The sequence below is a fragment of the Peromyscus eremicus genome, unplaced genomic scaffold (genome assembly GCF_949786415.1).
Source record: "Peromyscus eremicus unplaced genomic scaffold, PerEre_H2_v1 PerEre#2#chr22_unloc_1, whole genome shotgun sequence".
Classification (NCBI taxonomy): domain Eukaryota; kingdom Metazoa; phylum Chordata; class Mammalia; order Rodentia; family Cricetidae; genus Peromyscus; species Peromyscus eremicus.
Genome location: NW_026734286.1, coordinates 7,491,722 through 7,503,921, shown reverse-complemented (window position 1 = coordinate 7,503,921; position 12,200 = coordinate 7,491,722). Strand labels below are relative to the sequence as shown.

The 12,200-nt window shown below is 41.7% G+C and overlaps 2 protein-coding genes across 2 annotated transcripts in view; both read right to left on the bottom strand.

Annotated features, from left to right (window-relative positions):
- LOC131900701 (zinc finger protein 260-like) overlaps positions 1-12,200 on the bottom strand; it is a 409,697-nt gene that overhangs the window by 32,378 nt on the left and 365,119 nt on the right.
- LOC131900700 (zinc finger protein 260-like) lies at positions 32-7,907 on the bottom strand. The gene is given in 5 exon segments (XM_059252021.1): positions 32-823; positions 825-908; positions 910-2,961; positions 7,498-7,558; positions 7,762-7,907. Coding segments are annotated over 5 exon segments (2,355 nt in total). The 5' UTR covers positions 7,796-7,907; the 3' UTR covers positions 32-699.

Below are 12,200 nucleotides of genomic sequence, written 5' to 3'. Positions count from 1 at the left end.
ACAAAGTTCCAGCATTTCCACATTGCCAATCTTAATTCTCCAGCATCATTTTTATTTCAATTTTAATAATTCTCACTATATGTTATGGAGTTTCCTTATGCCTTTTCCTGTGGGAAATTTATTTTGCTGGCTACACTGGAGGACGGGAACATATACATAGGCAAGGCAGTCTCTTTAAACAAAATTCTTGGAAAAAATCCCTACCACCATGGAACCACACAATGTCATTACTATGCCTACTCCCACACATGAAGCCCCATTGTGTCCCCCTGATTACACCAAAAATAGAACTTAATGATTTACTAACTGGACACACCTAGTTCCAGAGATGAAAGCAACTATAAAAGGAAACAATGGGTTCACATCCAGAAAGGCATGAAGATACTTGCTGAATTTACCACTTCTTGCCCCAGGAAAAATGCTGTAATGAGGTTGATGGCTGCTTTTATCCTGGAATCATTAAGTCTGTTTTTAACCTGCTTGAGTCTAAACTAAGATTTAGTTATAGAGTATAAAATGTGTAGTCATTTTTCAATAAAGCAGCTGATATACTGCTTCACGCTCAGACCATGGCATTCTCCTTCCTCTACTGATGCCTGACCTCTTCGTTGGGACCTGAACCCATATGAAAATGGACTCCAGCAAATACCTCTTGTAGAACACACAATTCAGTTTCCAACACCCACATGGCAGCTCACATCAGTTCACATCTGAAATTATCACATTGATTACATCCATATGGTACTGTCCAGTATGAATTCTTTGATGACTGTGAAGATTACTCTTCTTTGCAAATGTTTTTTCACATTGGTCATATTTACAGGGTCTCCCCAGTATGAATTCTTTCATGACTTAGAAGGCTACTCTTATGTACAAAAGCTTTACCACATTGACTACACTTATAGGGTATCTCCAGTATGAATTCTTTCATGAATTTGAAGACTAGTCTTCTGTGCAAAGGCTTTACCACATTGATTACATTCATAGGGTTTCTCTCCAGTATGAATTCTTTCATGGGTGAGAAGATGACTCTTTTTTGCAAAGGCTTTACCACATTGATTACATTCATAGGGTTTCTCTCCAGTATGAACTCTTTCATGACTTTGAAGACTAATCTTTTGTGCAAAGGCTTTACTACATTGGTCACATTTATATGGTTTCTCTCCAGTATGAATTCTTTTATGAACTAGAAGGCTACTCTTCTGTACAAAGGCTTTACCACATTGATTACATTCATAGGGCTTCTCTCCAGTATGAATTCTTTCATGGGTGAGAAGATAACTCTTTTTTGCAAAGGCTTTACCACAATGATTACATTCATAGGGTTTCGCTCCAGTATGAATTCTTTCATGACTTTGAAGACGACTCTTCCGTGCAAAGGCTTTACCACATTGATTACATTCATAGGGTTTCTCTCCAGTATGAACTCTTTCATGAATTTGAAGACTACTCTTCAGTGCAAAGGCTTTACCACATTGATTACATTCATAAGGTTTCTCTCCAGTATGAATTCTTTCATGGCTGAGAAGATAACTCTTCATTGCAAAGGCTTTACCACATTGATTACATTCATGGGGTTTCTCTCCAGTATGGATGCTTTCATGACTGTGAAGATGACTCTTTGTTGTAAAGGCTTTACCACATTGATTACACTCATACGGTTTCTCTCCAGTATGAATTCTTTCATGGGTGAGAAGATAACTCTTTTTTGCAAAGGCTTTACCACATTGATTACATTCATAAGGTTTCTGTCCAGTATGAATTCTTTCATGATTTTGAAGACTATTCTTCAGTGCAAAGGCTTTACCACATTGATTACATTCATAAGGTTTCTTTCCAGTATGAATTCTTTCATGGATGAGAAGATAACTCTTCATTGCAAAGGCTTTACCACATTGATTACATTCATGGGGTTTCTCTCCAGTATGAATTCTTTCATGACTTTGAAGACGACTCTTACGTGCAAAGGCTTTACCACATTGATCACATTCATATGGTTTCTCTCCAGTATGAATTCTTTCATGACTTTGAAGATTACTCTTTCGTGCAAAGGCTTTGCTACATTGATTACACTCATAGGGTTTCTCTCCAGTATGAACTCTTTCATGACTTTGAAGATTACTCATTCGTGCAAAGGCTTTACCACATTGATTACACTCATAGACTTTCTTTCTTGTATGAAATCTTTCATGACTGTGAAGATTTCTCATCTTTGCAAAAGCTTTATCACATTGATTATATTCATATGGTTTCTCTTCAGTATGAATTCTTTCATGTCTGTGAAGATCACTCATCTGTACAAAGGCTTTACTACATTGATTACATTCATAGCATTTCTCTTGAGTTTGAATTCTACGTACTTGATGCTGAAGACTGTAACATTCAAAGGCTTTATAACTTTGATTATACCCATAGGGTTTTCCTTTCAAGTGACTTCTTTGATATACTTCAAAAGAGCAATCAGATCTGAAGGCTTTACCATGTTGATTACATTTATAGAGAGCCTCTTCATTATTCGTTCTTTGGTGTGTTTGACGATGCCTGTCAAGCCTAAAACCTTTAGTAGATGACTCACATTTAATATTTTCTCTTCCCACATGAGCTTTTTCACATCTTTGAAGAGAACTTGAAGAACTCAGGGTCTGACCACACTGATTGATTTCATAAGATTTTCTTATACTGTGAGCCACACTACATGTGCACAGTGAACCAGTAGAGAGAGATGAATTTCCATATTCCTGGTACTCATAAGGTTGTTCTTCAGTGAGAGTTTCTTGATGAATTCCCACTGAAGTTGGAAAACCAATTAAGTGTAAATTTCTATCATAGTCATCATGTCTTCTCATAGTGGGGACTACCACATATCTTCCAGTTGTTCTGAGAGAGACAGAACTACAATGCTTCTTTCCGTATCCCTTATGGTCACATGGCTTGTATCCAGAGTGACAGATGACACACCGGCTAAAGGAAGATAACAAATAAAGGGTTTTCACATTGCATTCACTCAGTCAAATGTTTTGTGTGTCATACAGATGTGGAATAGAGATTCATGTTTCTACACCAAGACAGCCTCTTGTTCTCTCATACAGTGCTCCTCTCACTAAACTATGCTAAATCACTCACTACAAGTATATGAGCAACACTAGCTTTAATACCAAAGCTTTGCTTCTAAAAGGTCTTGGCCATACACTAATAGCCTCATCAATCATATGATAATTGGAAGGCATGATGGTAATTGGATGGACAGTTCAACAACATGCCTCTCACATGGCTACGATTGAAAGTGTGACATCTACTGTGGCATTATTTCCTTGTCTTGTCCTTAAAGGAATGCTTTGTAAACAGTGATCAGCTACCTGACATTGGAGTACATGGTATTGTGACAATTTAATAATCATCACAAAGCTGTGCTTATTTACACAGTTGCTTCTCATTAAAAGTTCAGGGCACATTAACATTTTTTCAAACTGTTTGAAATCTCCTGCTCAGGCAGCCCCATTGCAGAAAGCCCACCATCCATGGCTCTTCTCCCAGAGATGTCTGGAACAATGCCTACCAGCTATTTAAGACCCAGCCCATACATCTGCCATGGGTGCTCTCGTGAATTGTCTCCTGCTTTCCTGAGAGCCACCTGGGACTGCTCTGCTTTGCACTGCTCTTTTTATTAAATCTGGATTTATTAACTCAGTTTGATTTGGCTTATTGCATCGGTGAAGGAGGAACCCACCAACCCGAGATCCAAGACATATCTTTGGTGCATTGGCCGGGGTGAATAGTCCTTCCACAACCATGAGGTGTGGCTGTGGATGGCCATTCACTCTCTCTCCCCACTCCACCTTTGCCACACTGAATGAACAGCTCAGTAAGCCTCCCATTCCCAAACAAAAATGTCTTAAGAAGTCCAGGACCTCTTCCAACCTCTAGACTGCCTGCTGAGCCACTGCAGTGCCAGGTGACTCCAGCCTGTTTCAGGGAGCAACAGTCAATGCCCTTGGAATTCCCCTGTGTGAGAGAGACTTCACCAGAGACTACCCCACACAGCTCCCAGATGCAATTTGTGTACCTGCCCTCACAACCACATCTCCAATAAATGGCTTGTGAATGGGTACTTGCTGAGTCCAATTTCTTTCCCCAGAATCTCTGGGGTTGTCTCCTCCAAATTGGGGTTGCAAGAATACTGCCCCCATACCTCTCTCTTCTCTGTTACTCTGCATCTTGTTCCCAGCGTGTAGTTTGGCCACACTGTGATTCTAATGCCCCTATTTCTCTCCCTCCCCATTCTGTTGGTCTGTCTTCCTGCCTCACTCCTTCCTGGTATATGATCCGGTCACACCAAGATTCTCCCCGTAAGACATCCATTCTGTTTTTTCCTGTCTGCTCTCACACCCTGAACTATTGCATAAATGTCTCCAGCCTGTTTGTCTGATTGTTTGCTCCCTCATTCTTTCCTCCCTCCCACCAGAGATGCTGCCGCCACACCACCACCACCACTAACCTCCACGACCTCCATCACCACCACTGCCACCACCACTGCCACCACCTCGCTGCAGTCCGGGGGATCCGTGTTCCCATTCTCCCCACCCCTAAAATTCCACCTGCCCCCTCCACCCTTAAACCTGTCCTCCTTCAATACACTCTGCTACATCTTCCTCCCTCCTAAAAATCTCTTTTTCCAAAATTCTCAACTTGCTGCTTTGACTTGCTCAACAGGGCAGCACGTGCTGCTACTCTGTTTTTCAGTTTCCCTCTGCAGCGCCTTCTCTGGGATCCCGGTCTCAGGCTGCCAGACCTGCTAGGAGCCTCATTAAAAAAAAAAATTTGTTTCTTTTAATGATCCTGTTTACTTTTTATGTGTGGTGGAAATGTCTGAATGGTGTGGCCACACATGTGTGTTTCTGACTAGTTTTCAATGCCTGAGTTTACGTGTCCTGAATGTTACTTGCTAATTGGGTATAGTATAAAAACTGTAAGGCTTATGACTCCAGATTGAAACTGTTCTGAAGAACATCACCAGCTGCCATTTTGATTGTGTTTAAAGAAATACTTCACCACCATCGTTACTAAGGGTAACCACTTGGACTGGCCCCACCAAGGAGACATTAGGTCTCCAATATAATTTGAGTTAGGATATATTTCTGTTCTGTCCTAAAAACAAGGTTTATTAAACAGGATTTAAAACAATGCTGCTTTTGATCATTGATATTAAAATACAAATTGTTTGCAATGTTAAAACTTGGTTTTGCCTGATATATCTTAGGATCACCACTGAAAACTACAGACTGGATCTTCTGGCTTTTACTAACATTGGTAAGCTGTAACTAATTGGGTAAACTGTACATTTAGACTTAACCAACAAATGCCCTCAAAGTTAAACCTAAACAACATTTGTCTAATTTAGATATACCTAACAGATTTTCTTTCCCCATTCTCAAACACTCAGAGATCTGAGAATATGGCATTTAATATAAAAGCTTTTTATGAGAAACATGCCAACTCCTGGAATCATCTTGTATCTTCTCCATGAAGATGGATGGCCATAGAAGAACTTCCACCTGGACCCTTGCCTCCAATGTAAGAAAGTCAGCCACACAGTGAAAATCTGCTTTACACCTTTAACTGCTGCTGAGATCATGTCCAGACTATGAATAGGTGGAGCATAGGGGGAACAATTGCCCCACTCTGCCTAGACAGGTAGGCAGATCTCCCCAAATTTCTACTCCACAAAGAATCTGTCAGATCCTCTGCACTTGGTACTGAACAAGTGCTACCTCTGGGACTTGTCGCCCAGTGACCACAGAGAGACTTGGGACTGCCTGGGTAACTGGAAAGCTCCTTCACTCCTGCTTATTTACTTATCCTTCTCACATCTGATAGTGTTTGATGACCAGGGTACTAATAGATTTGCCAGTTTAACAGCACCCTCAATCCCAAAGCTACAATCACCTTAGTAGCTCATTAGTACATTTCCTGTTAAAATTAAGACAAGTATGCCTCATTCACTGTGGTGAATCCTCAATCCATGGTGCAGGATAAACTTGTTTCAGATATAACTTCAGAGGTTCAAAGTTTTAGCTTGGATATATGCAGTTTTGACAAACTGATAAAGCACTGATTACAAACAGTTTTCAAAGGTCCTTAAATTTCTGTGGATTTTACTGGTCCAGGTTTTAGATCTAGGTTAGCATTAGAGGATATAGAACCCTGAAGACATGTTGAACTCCCTTCTCCTTCACTCATACAACCTCATTTCTTCAGTGAATTTAGACTTAAAAATATCCATGCCTTTTAACCCAAAGCCATAGCTTTGTACTATGACACCAAGATGTAAATCTGTTCCAGCAGTTTTACAGACACCTGAAGGTTCCTGGGAAAAGGGCTCGGCTACTTTATAAGGAAGTCTGACTTAATGGAAATTAATTTGTGTTTCCAAAGCCTATTTTTGACCCCACCCATTTTTGAGCATATTCTGTAGGTTCACTCCTCCTGCCAGGGACAAGGCCAAACCCACAGGGGGCCCTACAGATGCACCAGCTACTGCAACAGCTCTGAGGATGCCAACCACCAAACAAGGATGCCAAATGGACAAATACTAACAGGTGGATTTCACCCACATGCCTGCTCATAAAATGGCTCCATATCTCTTAACTCTTATTGACACATTTACAGGATGGATGCTCTCCCAACCTCCAGAAAAACAGAAGATGCTATGGCTCCAGTACTCCTGGAAAACATCATCCCTAGATTTGGCATGCCATCTCCCCAAGCTCCTGGGACTTCACTGCTGGTACCACCTCTCCAGGCACAAGTGGGCACCTACCCAGCAACTCAAACCTTGTTTTCCAAGATGTCCCAATTAAGGGCATATCTGCCCTCATGCCTCACTCATTCACCCTTGACTCTTTTGTACAACCAGGACACTTCTCAGTTCCATTCTTTCTGGCAGTCTTCCTACTACCAATGGCTATCCCTGTTCATAAGGCCAGTGATAAAAGCTATTCTTTTTTCTCCTAGCAAACCGCCTTCTCCGCCTCCTCAAGAACAGATGCATGAGGTCTCCTGGATGGCAGATTTCCAAATGCTCCTCCACCCATTCCCCTGCTGAGCATGGCCCCCCCAACCCACATGATCCCATGCTAGCAGGAAGTAGACAGACTTGAACCTGCACACACATATACCCAAAAATTTGGGATGTTTAGAATCTCCACAGAGGGGGACTCATTCAAGAAAGCCCACCAATGGCAGATCCCGCCCCAGAGATGCCTGGGACCATGTCCATGCCTACTGGCTATTTAAGACCTGGCCCATAGATCTGCCATGGGTGCTCTCCTGTTCTGTCTCATGCCTTCTTGAGAGCTTTGCTATGCTCTGTTTATTAAATGTGGATTTATTAATTTGGTTTGATTTGACTTATTGCATCAGTGATGGAGGAACCCAGCAACCAAGAATCTAGTACTTATCACAGACATACATATATATCAGATTACATGTGAAAATTACCTGCCATGTCTTGTAGAATTTTGATAATGTTCTTCAATATTGTGGTCTTCCCATTTGTAACCTAAAATACAGTATCAGAAAATGTGATATATTACTGGAAATTAGGAACAATTGAAATTACTGTCTTGTATGAACCTTAGAACAATGCCTGCTATATTCACCAGAACTTTTCTTCTTTAACATTCAAAATTATAGGAGAGCACCAATCTCCAAGAAAGGCTTCTTCCCTTAAGTTAAAAACTGACAGAAACCTCACATTCTTACCTACAATAGTGAGGTTCCAGTAGGTTTCCAGCATCACATCTTTGTAGAGACTCTTCTGGGAAGGATCCAGCAAAGCCCATTCTTCAGGAGTGAAGTTCACATGCACATCCTCATAGGTCACTGCATCCTAAAGTATCCCATATATGCACATAATAGAAATGGTGAGACTGACTGCATTGCAAATGTACACTTCATTGAGAATATATTCTCATAATTCTGTGTGCTTGATACATTCTATGACATGGGTCAGTAAATATCAAATGCAGTCACCAACTCATTTTAAAAGAAAATATCAAGAAAGAATGATGCCTTCCATTCCAGGGTCTACAGAATAGAATACGGCACAGCAGGAGAAATGCCTAAGATATATACAGAGAGACATGCAAACAGAGTAACAATATATAGTATACATCAACAGAATTTGATCCAAATTATTAACTTCAAGAAAGGATAGGCAATAAGGGTGGGTGGTGCACAACTCTAATCCCAAACCTCGGGAGGCAGAGACGGGTGAAATTTGTGATTTCCGAGCTGCCTGGTTTATGGAGAGATTGCCAGGATAGCCAAAGGTACATAGTGAGACCCTGTCTCTAAAAAAAAAAAAAAAAAAAAAAAACAAGAAGCACTCAGGCCTCACTCAAAATTTCTCCCTAGAGTTAAACATTCATGCCAGTTCTATATTTGTCTATCAAACTGTGAAGCTAATAATTCCCAGGAAGGAAAGCATTTTTATTCAGTTGCTGTCTGATAGATCAATGAGTTCTCAAGAACATTAGTAAAGTAAATGCTGATCCTAAAACAGTAAAACAAACACCCAAAGGGAGGGAGTATAGACAGATGGGTCAACAGATAAGATAACACATTTGAAAATAATGTAAAACTGTAAAAACATACACAAAGGTAGGGACAATATTACACATCGACAATTCAGTGACTAGGAGATCACTATTAATTTCATGAATGAATGCATTCTGGCTCTGAAAAATGACACCAATGCCAAAGTTCAAAAGTCATGACATGGGTAAAGTTCAGCACAAGAGCAAATGCCTGACATGTACAAAAACCTGATTCAATCTGCCAAAAATATAAACATAAAAATATCAGGCAAGAAATATGGATAAGCAAGGAAAAGCAATTGCTTCTACTTTACCTTACATTATTTAAGAATGGAGTCTGTACTGTTGGTGATGGCATGCCTACATGAGAAGGAAGGGGGCTGCTCACTTTCAACAAAACAAAGAAATGTGGTGAGACTATATTCCTCTAGAAAGGCTCCTCCTCCTAAGGAGAAGTCACCAGTTGTGATTGTAAGTCCCAATTGCAACTGTAAGTCACCAATAAAGGCTCAGACCAAAGACAAATCCTCAAACTCAGCACACTACCTGGAAGATTTTTCATTCAACCCTCAACATTTAGACACAGGTCATGACAGGCTCGAGTCAAACCACGATGCAAACTGCATTTAGGATGATTTCAAAGATCCCCTATTATGTGATAGTCCAATACTGTTTGAATGTCCACAGGTGAAAAGGGCTCTTTAAATGCTCTTTGTACGGCAGAACCTCTTAAAGGAGCTGTGTCCGGTTTTTAGTTTGTTTGTTTGTTTGTTTGTTTGTTTTCTTTTTACTTTTTCTTCCATTTTCTCAGGATGTATGTGGAAATTCCATGCCCCACACTGAAACACCAAATGTACCAGGCATTTTTAGGGGGATACCAGCAAACTCCCAAACCACGGCATAGAGACTTATAATTAGTCATGGATGCTTGCCCTAGCTTAGGTTCATCTCTGGCTAGCTCTTTCAACTTAAATTAACCTGTTTCTCTTTATCTGCCTTATGCCCAGGGGATTTGTACCTTTCATTCTTTCTGTAAATCTTTCCTGATCTCTCCATGTCTGGCTGGTGGCTGCCAGGCTCCTGGCCCTGGGTGTGTCCCTCTCTTTCTCCCTCATTCTCTCCTTTCTTCCTCCCTCTTATTCTTCTGGAGCATAGATTTCTGCTCCTGTTTATTCTCTCTGCCCACCAGCCCTGTGTATCTCTCTTTGGCCTAGCTAGTGGCCATTCAGCTTGTTATTTACCACTCAGGTGCCTTAGGCAGGCAAAGTGAAACAGCAACACAACTCTTCATAATTAAACAAATGCTGGATAAACAAATGTAACACATCCTCACATCATTAAACAAATGTAACAGATACAAATATAACATCTTCACATAAGATAATATTCCGCATCATAAACAAAGGTAACAAATCTTTCTCCAGTGAAAATAATCTTCCACAGCACATTACTCTTTCATTTATCCTTACTTGATTTCCCAGGACATGTGGAGAATACAGACATAATATAACAAAATACTACATAACCTGTCTTACTGACTCTTCCCTTGCTGTAAAGCACTATGACCAAGGCAACTCTTTCTGTTTTTCCAGACAGGGTTTCTCTATGTAACAGACCTGGCTGTCCTAGGAACACACACTGTAGACCAGGCAGGCCTCACACTCACAGATCTGCCTGCCTCTGCATCTCAAGTGCTGGGATTAACAGCAAGCAACACTACCACTGATTTAAACATTTTAATAAATTAAACCCAAAAGACTTCAGTCCAGCAAACATGGAGAGTCACAAATCTGTCTGATCACAGCCCAGACCAGACTCAATTGGGAGAAAATGGGGCCAAGCAACATCTTGTGTTGGGGACTCAGGAGAAGGTGAAAGACCTGGATGACAAAAATTGGCTTCAACTGTTACAATCAGTTGGTGAAACTCGTCGATGGACTCAACTGTCTCTGGTTGCGGTCATGGATTCTTTCCTCTGTTCCCTAGCTGCATGGGGCCTACCTGCCTAGACACAAGGACCATCTCCTCCTACATACATGCAAACCTAACTAAAGAGTCTCTTTAAGGAAAGGGTGTAACAGTGCCCATTTAACCACGGAGAGGTGTGGACCCCACTGAGAACTGTGCCTAATGAAGGATGGGCTTCCTTAGCAGGGGGCAGGTCTAACCTTGACTAGAAAGCAACCATCTGTCTATTATGTCAATATTATATTATGACAATGCAGAATTGGAGCTACAGATACAGCAAAGACAAATTAAAGTCTAACAATTTATGGTACAAAGTAAATTGCATGAGAAACAAAAATAACATGAGAAAATGTCTTCATGAATGTAAAATTGATCATCACAGGACTGAATCAATAGTACATAAACACAGTGACACCATCTGACTTCTAACTTTGAATGAAATTGCAATAAAGACTGCAATGAACTGGGTGGTGGTGGCGGCACACACCTTTAAAGGAAGCACTTGATTGTTTGAGGCCAGCCTGGTCTACAGAGTGAGTTCCAGGACAGCCAGGGCTACACAGAGAAAACCTATCTCAGGAAAAAAAGAAAAAAAAAAAAAAAGACTGTACTGTCTGGGAAAGAATAAAGAGATCAACAGAACATGAAAGCATACTTAGAAATAAAAACACAATAAATATAGAGTCAATTTTGCCACATGAGGCCAGGAATCATAGTAAGTCTGGCCTTAATGACACAGGTAAATGAACCACTATGGCATCTACATGCAAATGTGTTAATGACACACTTTACGCCCTGCACAGAATTAACTGCAGACGGATCCTACACCTGAAGGTTCGGTGACAAGTGCACAACTTTTAGAAGACACTAGGGTAACCAGGTGTCTGCAAGTTAGCAAATCTGCCTTCCCTGCCTACAGTTTTTACAGAATGAAATGAAAAAATGATCACCATGATCACCATGCCTTGCATGGTGACTAGGATATTTCCGCACAAAGGCCCACACTCCCCCATGCTCTGTGAAGGCGCAAACCCCAGCGATAAATCACTCAGAGGTCCTGCTTCTGCATGGGCGTTGCAGGGACCTCAGGGGACCAAAGGGAATCACTCCAGACACCGCGTCCTGACGCCATTTCCACAGCCCCGGGGGACCCCACACTGGGTCCCGCGGCTTCCCCCACGTGGGACGGTGGCCCCTCACTCACCATGTTGGATTCAGTGCTCACCCGCTCTCCTCGTGGCTCCCAGCAGCCAGTCACAGCCCAGCACACAAACAGGAGACCCGCCTTTAACCACTGAGCCACAGACCATCCTGCAGGGCCGACCGGAAGTGCCCTCCCCATTCTGATTGGCAGTCCATCTGCAGGTCCTGATTGGCTATGGAGGCCTGAGTGATCTAAACAGCCCCCTTAGGGACAGAGTGCTGTGAAGTGAGGGAGCCCAATGATTGGCAGCCCTGGCTTTCACCCCAGGCACAGAACTGCCCCAGACCTGCAGAGATTGACATTGATGCAGAACTTGGGGCTGGACTGCAAAGTCTTCCCTGAACTATTTCTGCACTCAGGAGGACCCTTTTCTGGGGAATTAGGTTTTGCTATGAACTGAGAAAGGACAAAGGAAACCTGCCACTTTCTGG